Source organism: Anolis sagrei, chromosome 7 (assembly GCF_037176765.1).
Source record: "Anolis sagrei isolate rAnoSag1 chromosome 7, rAnoSag1.mat, whole genome shotgun sequence".
Classification (NCBI taxonomy): Eukaryota; Metazoa; Chordata; class Lepidosauria; order Squamata; family Dactyloidae; genus Anolis; species Anolis sagrei.
The window spans coordinates 4301709-4325191 of record NC_090027.1 but is presented as its reverse complement, the minus strand read 5'-3'; the positions used below and the strand labels follow the sequence as shown (position 1 = coordinate 4325191).

Sequence of the window (23483 nt, the reverse complement as noted above, 5' to 3'; positions counted from 1 at the left end):
TTGTAGGCCAAAAACATCTGGGGACCCCAGGTTGAGAACCACTGCTCAAGAGACACACACTCCTCTCATCTTGTTAAGCAACTGTAAACACCTCGCTTGTAGAAGTTGAAAGGTTGCTCCAAAAGCCATGCGGTGATTTCAGAAATCAGAGTCTCGTCATCTGAGAAATGCTTGCCCTTCAAAAATAACTCTAAAACATGGCCATATCGCCCGAAAAAACCTACAACAACCCAATAACGTCCTTGTTGAAAGAGGTGGAAGTCCAATGGTACGAGGTCAAGTGGATAAGGGGGATGTGGAAGAATGTCAAAGCCACCGGAGCATGCTTCTTCCATTTGGACAACATGGGAGTTGTGAACTGGGACACCTTTGGGGAGCATGCCACATTATCTCTTGGTTTAGATGGCCTCCTGCAATTTCCGCAGCAGTGAAGCCAAGTCTGCCCCAGTGATCATGGGATCCTTTGATAGGAAATTCATCAATCCTACTCCGTGCTGGTCCCAAAATCCTGTGAGCATGACCTTTCCTGCTGAGAGTTGGGCGCATGCCTTCTTTGGAGGCGGTGAGTCAGGATGCTTCCATTGCATCGACTGGACTTGAGTCTCAGGATCAGAGTGATGGACCCAGCTTTCACCCTGTGTGATCAATATGTTGGAAAAGTCCTCCTGGTTTCCATGGCACATCATTGTCGAGAGCCTGAGAGCATTCGACTTGTTCCTGCTTCTGGAAAGGTGTGAGCAGCCAGAGGACCCAACGAGTGGAGATCTTATGCATGGGAAGGTGGTCTTGGGTGATTTTTTTCTACCGACCCAACACTCATCTTGACATTTTTGGCTCGGTGGTGAATGGTTACATGCAAAATGGCAACCTCCACTTGCTGGATGGTGTGTTCATCAATAGCGGAGTGGGGGCACCCTGGAATTGGAGCTGTTTCCACTAAAGTCATAGAATCATAGAATCATAGAATCGAAGAGTTGGAAGAGACCTCATGGGCCATCCAGTCCAACCCCCTGCCAAGAAGCAGGAATATTCCATTCAAATCACCCCTGACAGATGGCCATCCAGCCTCTGTTTTAAAGCTTCCAAAGAAGGAGCCTCCACCACACTCCGGGGCAGAGAGTTCCACTGCTGAACGGCTCTCACAGTCAGGAAGTTCTTCCTCATGTTCAGATGGAATCTCCTCTTTTGTAGTTTGAAGCCATTGTTCCCTTGCGTCCTAGTCTCCAGGGAAGCAGAAAACAAGCTTGCTCCCTCCTCCTCCCTGTGGCTTCCTCTCACATATTTATACATTGCTATCATATCCCCTCTCAGCTTTTTTTGCCGCCACATCACATTGTTGGCTCATGTTTAACTTGAGCCAACAATGTGATGTGGCAGCAAAAAAAGCCAATGGGATTTGTCCTGCATCAATAGGAGCCTAGTGTCTAGATCCAGGGAAGTCATGCTCCCCATGCTCTATTCTGCTTTGGTTAGACCACACCTGGAATATTGTGTCCAACTCTGGGCACCACAATTCAAGAGAGATATTGACAAGCTGGAATGTGTCCAGAGGAGAGTGATTAAAATGATCAAGGCTCTGGAGAACAAGCCCTACGAGGAGCGGCTTAAGGAGCTGGGCATGTTTAGCCTGAAGAAGAGAAGGCTGAGAGGAGATATGATAGCCATGTATAAATATGTGAGAGGAAGCCACAGGGAGGAGGGAGCAAGCTTGTTTTCTGCTTCCCTGGAGACTAGGACGCGGAACAATGGCTTCAAACTACAAGTCCAACCACATTGGGACTGACAATGCCCATTCTCGACTCCATCATATGAAGGGAAATCCTCACCAGAAACCTCTTTCATCTCATCAAACGTCTCCTTTAGTGTGCGTTCTTTCAAGGAAAGGAACTTGAGGACTGCTCTGTACTCCGCTGAGTCCATTCTCCAACCTCACTCCATTTCATCACCTGTCACATCAAGACCGTTCTCCGTTCTGAGTTGTCAATTGGCACGTCACCCATAGAGACGTCTATCATGACACATGGGCAGTTTCAGCGTCCTGTGATGAATAGAAGTGGGTCAGGGGAAACCTTTAATGGACGCCCCTCGTAGTGTGTCCCTCCCTTTGCCCTGGACACTGTGTAGTCTCCTCGTGGGGAGGGAATGGATGGATGAGTGAATGGATGGATGCCCGCCGCTTGGAAGGACAGCCCCTGCCCCAGCCCCGGCCTGACCAATAGCACTCTTCAATATAAGAACCAGAGGATGTTTTTTCCAGAGAGGTCAAGGTGCATTGAAAGAGGGGTTGCTACTCTGGTACAACAGCTCAGCCACCTTTGCCTCTGTTCAGAAGGGCTTGGTAAGCATTTACATTTTTAAACCCAAAATGTGTTTGATGGGAGGTTAACATATATATATATTTATATATTTAAATAGTGTGTTCCCCAGAGGTGGGCAGGCTGTAAGCAACCCCCACCTGTCTCTGAAGTCATTGGGAATACACACGTTACAATACCTAGCTAGCTAGGCAGGTGCCAGGAACCCCTTCTCTTTCAAACTGGGGGCACACCCGTCGGCGTTCTCGTCTTGCCTTAGAATGAGTTTGCAAAACGTATGCAGATTTCAGGATACGTCTGGTTTGGGAGCAGATGCAGCCTGTGACATGTTTCAGAGGCTAAACCCATGTAATTTCCCCACCTCATGCATGTATCATGGGAAGCAAGGCTGTGGATAATGCCAAATGAACAACTGCCTCAGAAGTTACCTTAAAGTTGACGTGGATGACTTAGAAAATCCCCAGAGATAGATCTTTGCCAGTTTGAATCCACGGTAACTTCTGGCAGGATTGTTGCATATACGAAGGTTATCCGGAAAGTAAGGTTACAAGATTATAGGTTCTTATGGGGTTTTTTTCGGGCTATATGGCCATGTTCTAGAGGCATTTTCAGGAGAACATGGCCATATAGCTCGAAAAAACCCCACAAGAACCTATTGATTCCAGCCATGAAAGCCTTCGACGTTACAAGATTATTTTTTTTCAAATACAAAGAATGAATTGATTTTAATCAAACTTACATGGATTGTAGCATAGGGATTGCATTATTTTCCCACATGATCACCATTCAGTTTGATATATTTTGTCATCCCTGGGATGAGTTTTTGATGCCTATGTCATAGAAGTTTCCCACAGCTTTTTTCAGCCAGTTCGTCACTTTGATTTTCACCTCATCGGAAAAGTGTTTTCCACCCAAGTGTTCCTTCAGTTAAGTGAACAGATGATAGTCCCTGGGTGCGAGATCAGGGCTGTGAGAGGGGTGGCTTCAAACATCCCAATCCAATTAAGTCAGCAACTCTTGTGTTGCATGAGTGGTGTGCAGACGAGCATTGTCACGAAGGAGAAAGGCCCCCGCCATCAGCATCCCACGATGTTTGTTTTGGATGTCTCTGCAAAGTTTCTTCATGGTCTCACAATATATTCTTTATCTATTTTGACACATGCTGTCTTAACATTACATCCTCTCCATAAACTGAAACGATTTTGCCATGAATCACAGCTGCGTTCATGCCCTTAGCATTTAGGTAGTGTATTACAGTGTGAACTTCGCACTTGGAAGGAAACGGAATGAGGACACTCATCTAACCTTCACCACAATGCCAGTCGATGAGCTACTGACGATTGGAAGTGCTCGTTTGCTTCTGTTGGGTTCCCGCTACATGGCAGTGATGCCAACTTCCCCTGAGAAAATTTTCTGGCTTTCTGGCAAAGAAATCGCGAACAGAGTGGGAAGGCTTTATTTCTAAAAGCATACAACCCATTACGCAAAGTAAGCATTTGTGGTATAGTTGATTTTGCCCAGGGGTGCTCTTATTTATTTATTTATTGATTATTCAAACTTATATGCCGCCACTCCCCTGGGGCTCGGAGCGGCTTACAAGAACAGGCTAAAATCGAACACAATTTAAAAACAGCAATATCAGAGATCAAAGGCCCGTTGAAACAGGTATGTCTTCCATGCCCTGCGGAAAGCTGAGAAGTCCCGCAAGGCACGGACTTCAGGTGGCAGAATGTTCCAGAGTGATGGTGCCACTGCTGGAAAGGCTCTGCGCCTGGTTGCTGTTAGACGCAAGGTCTTGACACTGGGAATTTCCAATAGATATTGGTCCTCAGAATGGAGGGATCTCTGGGGTTGGGAGGGGGAGAGGCGGTCCCTTGAGGCGCCTTTGTAAATGCCCCAGTCGTGCTCGCACAGCAGTGGGTACCCGAACTGGCCTTGCTCCCAACTGAGAAGCAGCAGCAGCAGCGCAAAGAGGGGAGCCGCAATGTCACCGCCACCTTCTCGGGGGGGGGGGGCACCCAGCCCCCTCCTTTTCCTCGCCTTAGCCTCAGGAGGAGAAAGCGCTGCTGCCAGGAGACATGGTCCACCGGGAGGAGGAGGAGGAGGGCAGTGGTGCTTCCTCCTCCTGAGGCAAAGGCGAGGCAGAGGAGGTGGCGGGGAAGGAGGGGGCTGGTTAGTAGGGCTGGGCGGTTTCGTTCGTTAATTTCGTAATTTGTTATTGATTCGTATTTAAATTAGCTTACGATCCGATATTGAGCCATGCAGGAGCAACTAAAAATCGAAACGAATTTTTCAATTTATTTCGTAATTGTTTCGTAATTGGTTCGAAATCGTTTCGAAATCGTTTCGTTATTATTTCCGTATGTCTGGTGCAAGTTTTATAGTTGTTGTTTGTTTTATCAGTGATAAAAAATATATAATTATCACACCAACAGTCAACAACAGAGGGAGAGGGAAGCTTCAGAAGTTCCCCCTGTCCCATTTGGAGGTTTTTTTAGCGTATTGCGCAATCGCGTCCGCCATTAACGAATCGATTCGTAATTGTTTCGTAATTTCCGAAATTTCGTATATTTCGAACTTTTTAAAAGAAAAATTTCGGAATTCTTTAAAAAAAAACAAACGCAAAAACCCCTTAAAAATGAATTGAGTTTAGAAACAAATTTTTCCGTGGTTACCCAGCCCTACTGGTTAGGTCCTTGGAGGATGTGGCGGCAACATGGCGGCTCCCTTCTTCATGCTGCTGCTGATGCTACTTCTTCCTCTTCCTTCGCCTCCTCCTCCTCCTCGCCACTGCCACCAGGGCCTTCCTCGCCACCCTCAGTGCACCTCTCTTTTCTCCTGCTGCTTCTCTCCCTCTCCGGCTCCTGCTCGGAAAGAAGAAGGCAGCGATGGCGGGGAAAGGAGGGGAATATATTCCCCTTCCTTCCTTGCTATCGCTGCCTTTTCCTTCCCAAGCAGGTCCAAAATACCTGGAGGGCCAAAATTTGTCCATTCCTATCTATATGTGTGTGATTAGTGGGGGGGGGGGGGGTTGTGCCAAAATACTGTTTGCTTACCATTGAAAATTATCTAGGGCCGCCTCTGCATACAGTGCGGTACAAAACAAAATTCCAACTGACAGTTTCTTTCCCTCACACCTCGTATCCCTCACCCTGGCGGGGAAAGGAGGGGAATATATTCCCCTTCCTTCCTTTCTATCGCTGCCTTTTCCTTCCCAAGCAGGTCCAAAATACCTGGAGGGCCAAAATTTGTCCATTCCTATCTATATGTGTGTGATTAGTGGGGGGGGGGGGGGGCTGTGCCAAAATACTGTTTGCTTACCATTGAAAATTATCTAGGGCCACCTCTGCATACAGTGCGGTACAAAACAAAATTCCAACTGACAGTTTCTTTCCTTCACACCTCGTATCCCCCACCCTGGCGGGGAAAGGAGGGGAATATATTCCCCTTCCTTCCTTGCTATCGCTGCCTTTTCCTTCCCAAGCAGGTCCAAAATACCTGGAGGGCCAAAATTTGTCCATTCCTATCTATATGTCTGTGATTAGTGGGGGGGGGGGGGCTGTGCCAAAATACTGTTTGCTTACCATTGAAAATTATCTAGGGCCGCCTCTGCATACAGTGCGGTACAAAACAAAATTCCAACTGACAGTTTCTTTCCCTCACACCTCGTATCCCTCACCCTGGCGGGGAAAGGAGGGGAATATATTCCCCTTCCTTCCTTTCTATCGCTGCCTTTTCCTTCCCAAGCAGGTCCAAAATACCTGGAGGGCCAAAATTTGTCCATTCCTATCTATATGTGTGTGATTAGTGGGGGGGGGGGGGCTGTACCAAAATACTGTTTGCTTACCATTGAAAATTATCTAGGGCCGCCTCTGCATACAGTGCGGTACAAAACAAAATTCCAACTGACAGTTTCTTTCCCTCACACCTCGTATCCCCCACCCTGGCGGGGAAAGGAGGGGAATATATTCCCCTTCCTTCCTTGCTATCGCTGCCTTTTCCTTCCTAAGCAGGTCCAAAATACCTGGTGGGCCAAAATTTGTCCATTCCTATCTATATGTGTGTGATTAGTGGGGGGGGGGGGGGGTTGTGCCAAAATACTGTTTGCTTACCATTGAAAATTATCTAGGGCCGCCTCTGCATACAGTGCGGTACAAAACAAAATTCCAACTGACAGTTTCTTTCCCTCACACCTCGTATCCCTCACCCTGGCGGGGAAAGGAGGGGAATATATTCCCCTTCCTTCCTTGCTATCGCTGCCTTTTCCTTCCCAAGCAGGTCCAAAATACCTGGTGGGCCAAAATTTGTCCATTCCTATCTATATGTGTGTGATTAGTGGGGGGGGGGGGGTTGTGCCAAAATACTGTTTGCTTACCATTGAAAATTATCTAGGGCCGCCTCTGCATACAGTGCGGTACAAAACAAAATTCCAACTGACAGTTTCTTTCCCTCACACCTCGTATCCCTCACCCTGGCGGGGAAAGGAGGGGAATATATTCCCCTTCCTTCCCTGCTATCGCTGCCTTTTCCTTCCCAAGCAGGTCCAAAATACCTGGAGGGCCAAAATTTGTCCATTCCTATCTATATGTCTGTGATTAGTGGGGGGGGGGGCTGTGCCAAAATACTGTTTGCTTACCATTGAAAATTATCTAGGGCCGCCTCTGCATACAGTGCGGTACAAAACAAAATTCCAACTGACAGTTTCTTTCCCTCACACCTCGTATCCCTCACCCTGGCCCCTTCATTGCTCCCATTTCCACTTGTATCAAGTATGCACAGGCCCGGGCAGACTAAGGCATGATTTGATATCCTGGTGTCACACAAAACCAGGAAAGAGGATCATTACACAGCGAGACTTGCGTCCCTTGTAACCTTACTTTCCGGACAACCCTCGTACCTTAGAGTAGTAGTGGACAACTTAGAAAATCCCCAGAGATAGATCTTGACCAGCATGAGTGCACAGTAACTTCTGACAGGATTGTAGCATATCATTACCTGGTGGACCTAGAACATTCCTAGAGAGGAGATCGTTAGGTAAAACCACATGCCGTCCTGTACTGCTGTTGACGATTTTATTTGTGGCCCTCTTTCCCCAGCAAAACCGGCACTCGGGGTAACTTACAAGTTCAAATGCAGTGCAGTTGTATGCCGTATAGTGCAGCAAAGATCCCAAGCTATGAATAGATATGTTTGGAGGATGGAGTCATGGCATGGTTAGGACTGTGTGGATGCTACCCATTTGTTTCTTGCAGTCTTCAGACCTCGCTGGAGAAATGAGGGATCCAGCCAAGTGGAAAGCAACCGCCATATGCACTGGGCCCCAAACTGGTTTTTGTCCTTGTAGTGGATAGCGGGGCCCTTCACCCCCTTTTCAGGCCGGGGTTTGGGGCAGCCGGAGGGTTAATGTTCTTCCGCTCTCCCTTTGCCAAGAAACGCTGAGCTGCTTTGCTTTAGACGGTGCTTATGTCAGTCTGTTCCACTTGGCCATGGGCCCAATCCCCCCGCCGTCCTATGGTTTTCAACCCTGGTCTCTTTTCAGGAGAGGACTTGCCTGGGCCCAAGTCCCACAGGCGGGAGTATCAGTATCAGGACGACGAGAGGGAAATCGTGGAGTTCGTCCCCAAACTGGATCATGCGTAAGATATTATTTATTTGTTTGTTTACAGCTTTTATATTCCGCCCTCCTCCTCACCCCGCAAAGGACTCAGGGCGGATCACATTGTACACATATATGGCAAAAATTCAATGCCAATTTTTGACATACAAACATGCTTTAGGCGATCCCTCGTTTTCCGAGGATGATTGTCTTCCAACATTATTGTGGGTCCGTATGTGGCTGTGGAGCCTTATTCTTGACCTGGATCTTCTTCCGCAGTGAGGACATTGGTTTCCAGGTGGAAGGCGCCTTCCTCTTGGCACACTTCTCCCTTTCGCCCTCCATTCGTGCCTCCTCAAATTCTGCAGCACTGCTGGTCACAGCTGACCTCCAGCTGGAGCGGTCAAGAGCCAGGGCTTCCCAGTCCTCAGTGTCTATGCCAGAGTTTTTAAGGTTGGCTTTGAGCCCATCTTTCAATCCCTTTTCCTGTCCACCAACATTCCGTTTTCCGTTCTTGAGTTCGGAGTAGAGCAACTGCTTTGAGAAACGGTGGTCGGGCATCCGGACAACGTGGCAGGTTCAACGGAGTTGATGGCGGAGGACCATCGCTTCAGTGCTGGTGGTCTTTGCTTCTTCCAGCACGCTAACGTTTGTCTGCCTGTCTTCCCAAGAGATTTGCAGGATTCTCCGGAGGCAGCGCTGATGGAATCGTTCCAGGAGTTACATGTTACGTCTGTAGACAGTCCACGTTTCACAGGCATAGAGCAGGGTTGGGAGGACAATAGCTTTATAGACAAGTACCTTGGTATCCCTACGTATGTCCCCGTCCTCAAACACTCTCATATACAGACATACACAGAGGCTATTTAACTTTTTCTGGCCACCAGGGGAGCTGTCGCTTCCATCGTCCATCTGCGACGCTGATGAAGTACTTCCGCATTCCCCGCATGCTTCCCCGCTGGAATGCTTTTGCTGGAGTCTTCTTTATGGCCTCATAAATTAGTTAATTTAGCCTCCCCACACTTTTTAAGGTGGTACCTAATTTTCCTACTTGACAGATACAACTGTCTTTTGGGTTGCAAAGGTCGACAACAGGCTACACACAATTGGTTGGAAACCCACTCCAATGGAATAAACACATTGGATTTTGGAATATTTTGGAATAAACACATTTCGGAACTTTTCAACTTAGTTGTGTTTTTAGTCGTGTTTTTAAGGCTGCAGTTTCTCATGAACATATTTTAGAAATGGATGTGTATTCAGCATCGCAGAAGCCTTCTTTCCAAAAGAGACCGTTCCCATTATGCAGGGCAGAGTGCCGGGTCCACAGGATTTGCGCGGAATGCTGTAACATCAAAGTATTTCCTTCTCGCCATTCTTTGCACTTTGCCTTTTCAGGAGGGAAGAGTCACCAGCGATCCCACGGATCCCTTGCGTCACGCCAGAGACGGTATTGATCCGGCCTGAAGAGCCAGAGCAGGTGGGCACTGGGCTTAGCCAAATTTTGACCCCTTCATTTATTGACCAGGTTCATCCTCCGAGTCCCCCCACCTTCATATTCCAGGCTTGTAATGACCTCAATTCAGGACTTGTTTACAGCTCATCGTATCTGAAGTTCCTTTCCCAGAGAAGCCTGCCTGGCACCAGACTTGTTCTCTTATCATACTTGGGAAATAACGTTTTTTGTATCTGCATGTGTGGAGATTGATGGGGAAGAGACCTGTCTGTAGGAGCTCAGCCGACTGGGGTTGTTGCAGTGCCTCAAGACGAGGATTATGGTTATGTTCAATCTTCTTCAGAGCAGGACCCTTCAGAGATTTCCATGTTAGATTTTCATCATCATCATTTAATTACTTATTAATCGCCCTCCATCCAAGATGCTCTAGGACAGTGTTTCTCAACCTTCCTAATGCCGTGACCCCTTAATACAGTTCCTTATGTTGTGGTGACCCCCAACCATAACATTATTTTCATTGCTACTTCACAACTATAATTTTGCTCCTGTTATGAATTATCTTGTAAATATCCAATATGCAGGATGTATTTTCATTCATTTGGCACGAATACTTGATACGCCCAAATTTGGATACTGGTGGGGTTGAGGGGAGTGTTGATTTTGGCATTTGGGAGTTGTAGTTGCTGGGATTTATAGTTCACCTACAATATAAAAGAGCATTATGAACTCCACCAATGATGGAATTGAACCGAACTTGCGTTACAGAGCTTCCATGACCAACAGAAAATACTAGAAGGGTTTGGTGGGCATTGACCTTGGGTTTTGGAGTTGTAGTTGACCTACATCCAGAGAGCACTGATGTATCTGGACCAAACTTGGCATGAATACTCAATATGCCTAAATGTGGACACTGGTGCGGTTTGGGGAGGATAGACCTTGACATTTGGGAGTTGTAGTGGCTGGGACTTATAGTTCACCTATAATCAAAGAGCATTCTGAACTCCACCAATGATAAAATTGGGCCAAACTTCCCACACGGAACCCCCATGATCAACAGAAAATACTGTGTTTTCCAATTGTCTTTGGCGACCCCTCTGACACCCCTTAACGACCCCCCCCCCAGGGGTCCTGACCCCCAGGTTGAGAAACACTGCTCTAGGAGATTTACAACCTAAATTGTAAAGGATAAAAATACATACATACAGATATTGATAAAATTAACATAGATCAAAAGCTCCAGTGAAAAGCCAGGTCTTAAGTGCGAGAGTAAAAGGCCCTAAGTCACACATGGCTCTCATGTAGGGCGGCAAGGAATAATCCCACAATAAGGCAGGGGCAGAAAGAGAGAAAGCCCACCTGCGCCTGGTCCTTTCCAAGTGCACTTCTCTAGGACCTGGTATATAGAGTTAAGTCACGTTGGGCTTGTCGTTGCGACCTCCGATGATGGGAGAAGGAGAGGCGGTCCCTAAGGTACGATGGACCCTGGCCGTAAAGAATTTTAAAGGTCAGAACTAGCATCTTATATAGACCACAGTAATTGGTTGGAAGCCAATGCAAATGCCGCAACACTGGTGTTCTATGGCATTTCATGGGCGTTCTTGTGAGTAGCCTTGTTGCCACATTCTGAACAATACGGAGCTTTCGGGTCGTAGACATCGGAAGGCCCACATACAGGGCGTTGCAATAGTCCAGCCTAGACGTGACCGTGGCATGGATGACAGTTGCCAGAGCCTCGTCAGATAGGGAGGGTGCCCGTTGCCTCGCTTGTCGTAGATGGAAAAAGGCCTGTTTGCTGGCAGCAGCCACCTGAGCTTCCATCGTCAGCTGCGAATCCAAAATGACACCCACGCTCTTAACGGTAGGCAAAAGAGATAGGGCAGTACCATCGAAGGTGGGTAGCAAATGGGTCAGACCTATCGAGCGGTCATGCCAGAGAATCTAAGTCTTCACCGGGTTCACCTTCAGTCTGCTAGCACGTAGCCAGTTTGACAGCGCCTCCAGACATAAGGTGAAATTGTCTGGTATTGAAGTTGCTCCAGGCTCCGAGTGCAGAAGGAGTTGGGTGTCGTCCGCATATTGATAGCAATCTAGGCCGAAACTCTGAACCAAACTAGCAAGGGGTCTAACGTAGATGTTGAAGAGAAGAGGGGAGAGGATTGCACCTTGGGGGACCCCACATAGGAGGAGAGATCTTTCAGAGACTTGATCCATATACTCCACGCATTGGCTCCGGTTTCGGAAGAATGAGTTGAACCAATTGAGGGCCTGACCGTGAACTCTGGACATGGCAAGACGGTGAATCGTTAGATCGTAGTCAGCAGTGTCAAATGCTGCGGTAAGGTCGAGAAGTACCAGTAGCGCTGATCCGCCGCTATCAGACTGGCAACTAAATTCATCTGTAATGGCAACCAGGACTGTCTCCGTCCCATGGCCAGGGCGAAAACCTGACTGGACTATTTTAATGTAGATTCTCAGGGGATTGTGAATGAACAAGAGGGCACAGAACAAACTGCAGTGCAAAGGGAGTTGGAAGACTCTGGGATTGTTAGATCTCATGATAGAATGGTTTCCAGACAGTCTGATGGGAACCAGCTTGGGTTGCTAGATAAGGGAAGTGAAAGGAATGTGTTAAAGGGCAACTGGGAGGAATCACCTTTGATAGAAGGGGTCAAATCTGTTAAGATCACCACCTGCAAGGGGGAGTCTGAAGGTCTGTCAGGATAAGGGAAAAGAGGAATTTGAAGGAGAATTCTCAAGGGAATCAGAATGCATTTTTGTGTAGGTCTTTTTGAATAAATATAGGGCTTTCACAGCATTGCCTTCAGTGAGCGCAACATCGGTTACTGGTCAAGTCTTGTATGTATGTCATGTCAAGATTCATGGAACTCTCTGCCCAAGACTCATGTTCAAGTTGCTGTTGGTGAATTCTTTCCTGTGTAATTCTTTGTGGGTTGTGGATCTATGCAACTTATTTTTAAAAGACTTTGGACATTCTCCTCTGTGGGTTTTAAGGACTTTGCATTTGTGGATTTTGCTGTGGAATTAAGAATCAATTCTGCTCTCCTTTATGGATTATATTTTCCTATCAGTCGGTTTGGATTGTTTTTAGACTTTCTTACATAATCTTTTACTTGCCTTTTTCACCCTTTTTAATACTGCTTGCGTTTATTCAATAAACTGTTTATTTGCTAAAGAATTTTGGAGTGAATTTTGGTTCAAAGGTGTGCTTCCAGCCTTGTCTTTCTCCAAGGATTGGTGTTGTATAAGTCTATGTTTTTCATGCGAGATGTGGCTCCATCTTCCATTTAGCCTTCCAAGGAATTTGACGAAGAGTCCCTCATCCCAAGCAGCCCTGCGACGGAGACCTCCGACAACATCAGTCCAGTGGCCAGCCCCGTCCACACAGGGTAGGTGATTTCCTCACATTAGTGGGATTCTGAGGGAATTCTCTGGTTGTGAGCTTGAAACTCTTGGAAGCCTTTGTTGTCTACGCTTTGATCATTAAGTCTTACCATTCTCTCCGCTCCTCTGGCAGGTTTCTTGTAAGTTTCATGGTGGATGCTCGTGGGGGATCAATGCGGGGCAGCAGGCACAACGGCCTCCGAGTCATCATCCCACCCCGGACATGTGCAGCGCCCACGCGCATCACCTGCCGCCTGGTCAAGCCCCAGAAACTTCCGGCGCCACCCCCTTTGGCTGAGGAGGAAGGACTGGCCAGCAGGATTATCGCACTCGGCCCGGCCGGAGCACAGTTCCTCAGGTAAAGGCTGGTTTCCGCACTGGAGCGGCTTGCGGCCAACATCTTCCCTGATAACATGAGTAGATTCCCCTCTAATAGTGGAACTCATATCTGTCATTAATACTTTTTGATTCTCCTCCAGCCCTGTAATTGTGGAAATCCCTCACTTTGCCTCGCATGGGCGCGGGGACCGGGAGCTGGTCATCCTGCGCAGCGAGAATGGCTCCGTGTGGAAGGAGCACCGCAGCCGCTATGGAGAGAGCTACCTGGACCAGGTCCTCAACGGGATGGATGAAGGTATGCGTGGGGAGGGCATTTTGCACCTTTGTGGGCATCCAGTGCCTCCAGTTCTAGCATAAGTAGGGGGTAGGCTACATTTCTGTTGTGCTGATGTATTTCTTGAGGGCAAGGCATTCGTGCTTTCATGGCTTAGACCAGGCAAGGGCAAACTTTCCAGCTTGGGAGCCACATTCTAATAACACTCCCTGCTAAGAGAACTGGAAGGAAGGGAAGCAGTAAAGAAAGAGAGAAGGAAGGAAAGACAAAGAGGAGGAATGGAAGGATAGAAGAAGAAAGGGGGAAGTAAGGGAGGGAGGTAAGGAGGGAGGTAAGGAGGAAGGAAAGAGAAAGAAGGAAAGACAAAAGAGAAGGAAGGACAAAAGGATGGAAAGAAGGGAAGGAGGAAGAAGGAAGGAAGGAAGGAAGGAAGGAAGGAAGGAAGGAAGGAAGGAGAAAGAGGGAGAGGGAAGAAGGAAGGAAAGAGAAAGAAGGAAATAAAAAAGAGAAGGAAGGACAAAAGGATGGAAGGAAGGAGGAGGAAGGAAAAAGAGAAGGAAGGAAGGAAGGAGAAAGAGGGAGACAGGGAAGGAGTGACGAAAGAGGGGAGGAAGGAAGCACAAAAGGAAGCACAAAAGGAAAGGAAGAGGGAAGGAAGAAAGGAGGGAAGGAAGGAAGGAAGAAGGAAGGAAGGACAAAAGGAAAGAAGGGAAGGATGGAAGGAGAAAGAGGGAAGGAGGAAGGAAAGAGAAAGAAGGAAAGATAAAAGAGAAGGAAAGACAAAAAGATGGAAGGAAGGGAAGGAGGAAGAAAAAGGGAAGGAAGGAAGGAAGGAAGGAAGGAAGGAAGGAAGGAAGGAAGGAAGGAAGGAGAAAGGGAGACAGGGAAGGAGTGACAAAAGAGGGGAGGAAGGAAGCACAAAAGGGAGGAAGAGAAGGGTGGAAGGGAGGGAGGGAGGAAGGAAGGAGAAAGAGGGAGACAGGGAAGGAGTGACGAAAGAGGGGAGGAAGGAAATACAAAAGGGAGGAAGAGAAGAAAGGAAGGAAGGAGAAAGAGGGAGACAGGAAAGGAGTGACGAAAGAGGGAAGGAAGCACAGAAGGAAGGAAGGAAGGAAGGAAGGAAGGAAGGAAGGAAGGAAGGAAGGAAGGAGAAAGAGGGAGACAGGGAAGGAGTGACGAAAGAGGGAAGGAAGCACAGAAGGAAGGAAGGAAGGAAGGAAGGAAGGAAGGAAGGAAGGAAGGAAGGAGAAAGAGGGAGACAGGGAAGGAGTGACGAAAGAGGGGAGGAAGGAAATACAAAAGGGAGGAAGAGAAGAAAGGAAGGAAGGAGAAAGAGGGAGACAGAAAAGGAGTGACGAAAGAGGGAAGGAAGCACAGAAGGAAGGAAGGAAGGAAGGAAGGAAGGAAGGAAGGAAGGAAGGAAGGAAGGAGAAAGAGGGAGACAGGGAAGGAGTGACGAAAGAGGGAAGGAAGCACAGAAGGAAGGAAGGAAGGAAGGAAGGAAGGAAGGAGAAAGAGGGAGAGGGAAGGAGGGAGGAAAGAGGGAAGGAAAGAAAGACAAAAGGGAAGGAAGGAGGAAAGGATGGAATGGAAGGAGGAAGGGAAGGGAGAAGGTAGTACAGATGAAAGTGTGGAAGGGAATGAAAGGGAGAAAGAGGGAGGGAAGGAGGAAAGGAGAGAAGGAAGGATAAGATGGTGAGAGAGAGGAGGGCCTGAGGAAAGAGTCCAAGGGGCCGCATCTGGCCCCGGGGCCTGGGTCTCCCCATTCCTGGCTTGGACACTTTCCCACTCTCTGATGCTGCCACTTTTCTCCAGAGCTGGAGAGCCTCGAGGAACTCGAAAAGAAGAGGATTTGCCGCATCATCACCACGGACTTTCCCCTCTACTTCGTGGTCATGTCCCGCGTGTCCCAGGACTGTGAGCTGATTGGTCCGGAAGGCGGCTCTCTGCAGAGCACATTGGTGCCCTTGGTCCAGGCCACGTTCCCAGAAACAGCCGTCACCAAAAAAGTCAAGCTGGCTTTACAGGTACCAAGCTGATAGTTCCTTGCGAATGGGGAAGATGGGAGAATCCTGTATGGAGAGAGCAAGGACTGTTTGGGTATCGCATGCATTTGAAAAAAGTTCTGTTCCTGGTTTGAAGGTGTTATTTCCTGTTTAATTGTGCAGTACTTACTTTGAAAGTAGTTGTTTGACTCCAGAAACTCTGTTTTGGTGCCACGTATCCTATTTCTGAGCCTGGGAGATGCCTCCCAAGAGGAGCCCTCTCCAACTCTTTTGCCGTCATTCCTGTAGGCGCAGCCGGTGCCGGATGAGCTGGTGACGAAGCTACTGGGGAACCAGGCGACGTTCAGCCCCATTGTGACGGTGGAGCCACGCCGCAGGAAGTTCCACCGCCCCATCGGTCTGCGTGTCCCTCTGCCCCCCTCCTGGAGGGAGAACCCCCGGGACAGCGGAGAAGGGGATACCACCAGCCTCCGGCTTCTCTGCAGCGTTATAGGTAAGAGGACATGGATGGCACTGCCTTCCATTTCAAGGAAGTGGACAAAACCCTTGGAGATGTGAGGGCGACCACATGCATCCTGAGCCTCTGCCCATGCTGGTTGATAAAGGAGGCCAGAGGGGGTTTGGCAAAGTGGGTCAAGGTGGTGGTTAAGGCCTCCCTTCTGGAAGGAAAAAATCCAGCCTACTTCAAACAAGCTGTTATAACTCCCATTAGATTAAATCAGATTGATAAAAAAATACTCAAATCAGTGTTGGAGAGGTTGTCAGGAAATAGGGACATACTTTCATATGTGGTGGCCATGTAAAATTATACCAAAAAAAATGGGAAAGCATATTCAAAGAAATAAGAGCAATAATAAAAATAGAGATCAAGATTGCACCAAAATTAGCATTATTACTTACTTACTTATTTATTTACTTTGCTTATATACCGCTGTTCTCAGCCCGAAGGCGACTCACAGCGGTTTACACCCAATAAAAACAGCAATAATTCAATGCACATATAACAATTAACCACTTATCACATTATCCACTTAATAAACAACAAGCAATTACACTAAACAATTATTACAATAACCAACCCAATCGTCTCATCATCAAAGCGTAGTCCAAGTTCGTCGTACATTGTTCCATTCCGATGTTCAATTACCAATATTGCACTAGATTACTCGAACGCCTGCACAAACATCCAGGTCTTCAACTTTTTTCGGAATGCCATGAGAGATGATGCCAGCCTAATGTCCGTAGGAAGGGCGTTCCACAGCCAAGGAGCCATCACCAAGAAGGCCCTATCTCTCGTCCCCGCCAAACGTGCTTGAGAAGCAGGTGGGATCGAGAGCAGGGCCTCCCCGGAAGATCTCAGAGTCCTGGTGGGTTCATAGGCCAAGATGCGGTCAGATAGGTATCTTGGGCCGGAACCATTTAGGGCTTTATAGGCCAGTGCCAACACCTTGAATTGAGCCCGGTAGCAGATCGGCAGCCAGTGGAGCTGGCGCAACAGGGAGGTCGTATGCTCCCTGCGCTCCGCTCCTGTTAGAATCATGGCTGCCACACGTTGGACTAATTGAAGCTTCCGGGCCGTCTTCAAGGGCAACCCCACGTAGAGAGCGTTGCAGTAGTCTAGGCGGGATGTGACCAGAGCGTGGACTACCGTGGCCAAGTCAAACTTTCCAAGGTACAGGCGCAGCTGGCGCACGAGCTTTAGCTGTGCGAATGCTCCCCTGGTCACCGCTGAGACCTGGGGTTCCAGGCTCAGCGATGAGTCCAGGATCACACCCAAGCTGCGAACTTATACATCCAATCTCCCTGTTGTGCCACCTCTACAAAGTTCTGGAGAGACTTATTTTGCATAGGATTATGGAAAAAATAGACCCCTGTCTGATCCCACAGCAAGCTGGCTTCAGGAAAGGCAAAAGCTGCACATCGCAAGTGTTGAATCTTTTTGGGCAAAGTCTTGGAACGTGCGGTGGCTTCGCAACTCCAGGTGTACTTGGATGACACTGATGTAATGGAAATAATTACTTTAAGCTGGGAAAATATGCTATGGAACTGGGTTGCTGTCGTCTCCTGCTCAGCCTAACTGCTCTCCAAAAGGAAATGTTGTTTGTGTTTTGACTCCCTGCCTCAGGAGGAACAGCCCCGGCGCAGTGGGAGGACATCACTGGGACCACCAAGCTCGTCTATGCCAACGAGTGTGCAAACTTCACCACCAACGTATCTGCCAGGTGAGCCTGGGGGAGGCTTTGGGAGAGAGAGGGTGTGAGCATCATCTCCAGGTTGCTGTTGCTGTTGCGTGTGCCTTCACATAGTTTCCGACTTATGGTGACCCCATCATAGGGTTTCCCCTCCAGAGAGTGTGACTTGCCCAAGGTTGTTTGGTGGGTTCCATAGCTGAGTGGAGATTCAAAACCTGGTCTCTAGCAACGACAGGTTGCTTCTTCTAAACCAGGCCTGGGCAAACTTTGGCCCTCCAGGTGTTTTGGACTTCAACTCCCACAATTCCTAATAGCCAGTAGGCTTCTTGTGGGTTTTTTCAGGCTGTATGGCCATGTTCTAGAGGCATTTTTCCTGACGTTTCGCCTGCATCTATGGCAAGCATCCTCAGAGGTAGTGAGGTCTGTTGGAAGTAGGACAATGGGTTTATATATCTGTGGAATGACCAGGGTGGGGCAAAGAGCTGTTCTCTGCTGCAGCTAGGTGTGAATGTTTCAGCTGACCACCTTCATTAGCATTTGAAGGCCTGGCTGAGCCTGGGAAAATGTTTTGTTGAGAGGTGTTAAGATGTGCCTGGTTGTTTGTTTCCTCTCAACAACCACCATGTCAGACTACACAGAGAAGCCACTGAAATCCACAAGCATGTGGACAATTTCAACAGAAAGGAGGAGACCATGAAAATGAACAAAACCTGGCCACCAGTATTAAAAAACTTTTAGAACACCATAACAACAGAGAGGAAACAAACAAGGACATCTAATCACCTCTCAACAAAAGATTGCCCCAGGCACTTCCAGGCTCTCAAATGCTAATCAAGGTGGTGAGTTGAAACATTCACACCTAGCTCCAACAGATAGGAGTTCTTTGTCCCACCCTGGTCATTCCACAGATATATAAACTCCACTACCAGTGTACACATTTGGCCACATTGAGGATTGATGTCAAGTTTGGTCCAGACCCATCATTGTTTGAGTCCACGGTGCTCTCTGGATGTTGGTGAACTACAACTCCCAAACTCAAGGTCAATGACCATCAAACCCTTCTAGTGTTTTCTGTTGGTCATGGGAGTCCTGTGTGGTTCAATTCCATCATTGGTGGAGTTCAGAATGCTCTTTGATGTTGGTTAACTACAACTCCCAAATGAAAAAAATCAATTTTTTGAGTGATGGTCACTCCTTGAGTTAGTAGGTGTCTTGTGGCCAAATTTGGCAGCAATTCATTCCGTAGTTTTTGTGTTATGTTCATCCCACAAATGGACATTACATTTTTATGTATATAGATGCTTACAGCTTTAAAACACACTTTGAAACTCTACTACGTAAACCAAAACGCAGCGCTGACATGCCTGACCAGAAGAAGTGAGACGAGAGTTTGAATCTCTGCTCAACCATAAAGTTTGTCCGTGGGGCAGATCACAACGTCTCAGCTTCTTTTGAGGGAGAAGCATAGGTTTAAAATGTGATAGAGTCAAAGAGAACATCATTTGGCCTTCCCACTGTTCTTAATTATGTGTTGTTTTATTGATAATGTTGTTTATCTTATTGTCTATGTGTTTTTAATTGCTTGTATTGTTGTATTTGGGCTCGGCCTCATGTAAGCCGCACCGAGTCCCTTGGGGAGATGGTAGCGGGCAGGCCCGTAGCGAGGGGGGTTTTTTAGGGGTTCAAACCCCCCCCCGAAATGTTTCAGATTTTTTTAAAAAACCTGGTTTACTCATGAATTTTAACTGGTTAACCCAATCCTCATACTAAGTCTATGAGATGCAAAAAATCAAGAGTCCCTCCAGAACTGCAAGCACGATCTCAAGCAAATATTGGCAATTTATTCACACTGTCATTACTTGCATCAATACCCGATGTAGTTGTTCTGGTACGGCTGTACCAGGAGCTCCAACTTTATTTGCTTTGTATTAAATGTTTGCTTGCAATCCTAGGTTTCAGGGACTCTGCAGATAGGTGGCTTCTTTGGTTGCAGTCATAGGGCAAGTCACCTGTCCATGAATTGTTAGGTTTTGGTCCCGCCCCTTGCTCAGGGCAATTGGTAAGGGAAGGGAGCCATTTTAGTTAGTCTCAGCAAGGAAAGCTTATGTATAGGATGTGTGCAAGCTTCCCCTGTACAAAAGCTTCAACCCTTAAGACCTTCCGGGGGAGAAAGGTCTTAAGAGTCTCCAAAGAATTTCCAGGAAAACAGCCCTAAAGACCAAAGAACTCCAGCTGGAGAACATCTACTGCCTTGCTGGTAGGTCCACTCGGCATTCGAGATGCAGTTCGACCCGGTAGCGGAGCCCACATCAGTAAGGGTTAGATTACAGTCAGCCTGGGAGAAGTTAAAAAGGGGATTTTCCTTTAAAGAAGAAGTTATTGAAGACGGTTGCCTGTCCTTTGTGGGCAAGATTAGGAATTCACCAGTTGCCTAAAAGCTTGGAATCATTTGCTTAACTTTACTGAAGACAAGAGAAGTTTCTGTTTGATTGTTCATTAATAAAAGACTTTGTTGTGTTTCCCAAGCCATCTAAAGACTGTTTGTGGTGGAAACCTCTGAGAACTTCTCTTTAGGCCCCCTGGCTTCCCGCTGGGCAAAGGTTGCACATCCTGTTCTAAAGGCAATTCTTTACAGGCCCAGCGCGCAACAGAACAGTAGTGAAGCAACCAAGTTGGGGGGGGGGGGGATGTTGAATGCTCTCATTAAGGAGGCCAGATTTTGGTGGAGATGGTTGACAAGGGCGGAGCTGCAGGCTATTGAAGGCTGCTCTGCCCCCTGCAGATGTGCTCTTTGCTTCAGCGTGAGCTAGGAGGCAGGTTTCAACCCCCCCCCCCGTGAAATTTTCAACCCCCCCCCCCCGAAAATTTCAACCCCTCCCAAAAAAATTTTCTGGCTACGGCCCTGGCAGCGGGGTACAAATAAAGTATTATTATTATTATTATTATTATTATTATCATCATCATCATTATCATTTCCTGCTGGAGAAAAATCCCAAGGGATGAGTAACTCTGCTCAAGCTAGCCTTACGTATGCTTTTCCCCGCTGCCCAGGTTCTGGCTGGCGGATTGCCCGCGGACGGCCGAAGCTGTCCACTTTGCCACCCTGCTGTACAAAGACCTGGCCGCCGTGCCCTACATGGCCAAATTCGTGGTGTTTGCAAAGATGAACGACGGGCGGGAAGGCCGCCTGCGCTGCTACTGCATGACGGACGACAAGGTGGACAAGACCCTGGAGCAGCACGAGAACTTCACCGAAGTGGCACGAAGCCGGGACATTGAGGTACCTCCCCTGGCAACCCTGTCTCGCACTGTTGAGGCAAATGTTTCCAGTATAGTCGAAGGCTTTCATGGCCGGAATCACTGGGTTGTTGTAGGTTTTTCCGGGCTATATGGCCATGTTCTGGAGGCAATTTTTCTCCTGACGTTTCGCCTGCATCTATGGCAAGCATCCTCAGAGGTAGTGAGGTCTGTTGGAACTAGGAAAAAGGGTTTATATATCTGTGGAATGATGTCCAGGGTGGGACAAAGGACTCTTGTCTGCTGGAGCTAGGTGTGAATGTTTCAACTGACCCCTTTTTCCTAGTTCCAACAGACCTCACTACCTCTGAGGATGCTTGCCATAGATGCAGGCGAAACATCAGGAGAGAATGCCTCTAGACCAGTGGTTCTCAACCTGGGGGTTGGGACCCCTGGAGGGGTCGCAAGGAGGTGTAAGAGGGGTCGCCAAAGACCATCACAGACAGTATTTTTTGTTGGTCATGGGGGTTTTGTGTGGGAAGTTTGGCCTAATTCTATCGTTGGTGGGCTTCTGAATACTCTTTGGTTGTAGGTGAACTATAAATCCCAGCAACTACAACTCCCAAATGTCAAGGTCTATTTCCCCCAAACTCCACCAGTGTTCACATTTGGGCATATTGAATATTTGTGCCAAGTTTGATCCAGATCCATCATTGTTTGAATCCACAGTGCTCTCTGGGTGTAGGCAAATTACAACTCCCAAACTCAAGGTCAATGCCCATCAAACCCTTCCAGTATTTTCCGTTGGTCATGGGAGTTCTGTGTGCCAAATTTGGTCCAGTTTGGTCCAGTTCCATCCTTGGTATAGTTCAGAATGCTCTTTGAATGTAGGTGAACTATAAATCCCAGCAACTACAACTCCCAAATGACAAAATCCCATCCCAACCCCACCAGTATTCAAATTAGGGCATATTGGGTATTTGTGCCAAATTTGGTCCAGTGAATAAGAATACATCCCTCATATCAGATATTTACATTACGATTCATAACAGTAGCAAAATTACAATTATGAAGTAGCAATGAAAATAATGTGATGGTTGGGGGTCAACACAACATGAGGAACGGTATTAAGGGGTCGCGGCATTAGGAAGGTTGAGAACCACTGCTCTAGACCATGGCCATATAGCCTGAAAAAACCTACAACAACCCATTTCTTATTTGCCTTGGCCAAGAAAGACATCTTATAATTGGAATTCCAAAGAATGTCGAAAGTGGTGTACTAGGGATGTTATTAACTTTCATATATGTACTTGCTTGTATTCTGACACGCTTCAGCACCCAGGCAGAGGAGTTTTTGCAGGTTCTTGTGATGCATCTAAAACTTGCTTTAGGAATAACCTATTCCTAAAGAGGAGATCACTCCAGTGCAATTCTGTGGAACTATGCAGGGACCGGACGACTGTTGTCCAACTGCGAATGTATCCTGCAGAGATGCAGGAGTTTTGCTGCATTGTGTTATTTACAGTGGCCATTTATTGATTTGTTTTCACGCGTGCAAGTTGAAACGTACATTTTTAAGGAACGTCTTCCTTAGCGAACGTACGGTCTGCTTCTCCAGGTGGTGGAAGGGATGCCTCTCCATACGGAGCTGTCCGGGAATCTGGTGCCGATCAAGAAGGCTGCCCAGCAGCGCAGCTTCCTGTTCCAGTCATTCCATGAGAACCGCCTCATCATCCCAGTCAAGGTGAGCGACGGGGGGGGGGGGGGTCAAAGCAAGGCTTTGGGGTCAAAGCAACAAAGGCCCTTCACTACTCCCTACTGGTTTGGCCTGGAGTTATATGACTCACGTGCAGAAGGAAGGAGTAAGGCCGAACAGGGTATAGGGTTACAGCCTGAGCTGGATGGGGTTACACTCCCCCTGAAGACGCAGGTTTGCAGCTTGGGAGTGATCCTGGACTCATCGCTGAGCCTGGAACCCCAGGTCTCAGCGGTGGCCGGGAGAGCTTTTGCGCAATTAAAACTTGTGCACCAGTTGCGCCCGTACCTCGGGAATTCTGATCTGGCCACAGTGGTCCACGCTCTTGTTACATCCCGAATAGACTACTGCAATGCGCTCTACGTGGGGTTGCCCTTGAAGACTGTTCGGAAACTTCAACTAGTCCAGCGAGCGGCAGCCAGATTGCTCACCGGAGCGACATATAGGGAGCATACCACCCCCCTGCTGTGCCAGCTCCACTGGCTGCCGATCCAGTTCCGAGCACAATTCAAGGTGCTGGTTTTGACCTACAAAACCCTGTACGGTTCCGGTCCAGTGTATCTGTCCGAACATATCTCCCTCTACGTCCCACCCCGGAGTTTGAGATCATCTGGGGAGGCCCTGCTATCGACCCCACCACTGTCACAAGTGAGGCTGGTGGGGACGAGGAGCAGGGCTTTCTCAGTGGTGGCCCCTCACCTGTGGAACTCACTCCCGGGGGAAATCAGGGCATCATCATCCCTCCTCGCCTTTAGGAGAAGGGTGAAGACTTGGTTATGGGACCAGGCCTTTGGGCACTCCGGCAATTAAATCAGACAACCAGGCGAGTAAGACCAGCAGGATTGATGAAGTGGAATGTAAAACGAGATCTATGAGTAGCGAACGCTGACCATGTAAGAGGAGAAATTGG

The 23483-nt window shown here is 47.9% G+C and overlaps 1 protein-coding gene across 12 annotated transcripts in view; it reads left to right on the top strand.

The window, feature by feature from the left end:
* Window positions 1-23483, top strand: part of ANK1 (ankyrin 1) — a 324523-nt gene that overhangs the window by 248696 nt on the left and 52344 nt on the right. For 8 of the 12 annotated variants that reach the window (XM_067470650.1, XM_067470651.1, XM_067470649.1 and 5 more), the window contains 11 exons: window positions 2258-2338; window positions 7855-7951; window positions 9310-9391; window positions 12677-12774; window positions 12903-13127; window positions 13249-13403; window positions 15198-15409; window positions 15677-15881; window positions 17514-17610; window positions 20632-20860; window positions 22436-22561. In XM_067470650.1, coding sequence (XP_067326751.1) covers window positions 2258-2338; window positions 7855-7951; window positions 9310-9391; window positions 12677-12774; window positions 12903-13127; window positions 13249-13403; window positions 15198-15409; window positions 15677-15881; window positions 17514-17610; window positions 20632-20860; window positions 22436-22561 — 1607 coding nt within the window. The remainder of the gene's footprint in view (window positions 1-2257; window positions 2339-7854; window positions 7952-9309; window positions 9392-12676; window positions 12775-12902; window positions 13128-13248; window positions 13404-15197; window positions 15410-15676; window positions 15882-17513; window positions 17611-20631; window positions 20861-22435; window positions 22562-23483) is intronic. The other 4 variants (XM_067470656.1, XM_067470654.1, XM_067470653.1 and 1 more) reach the window with 1 other exon arrangement.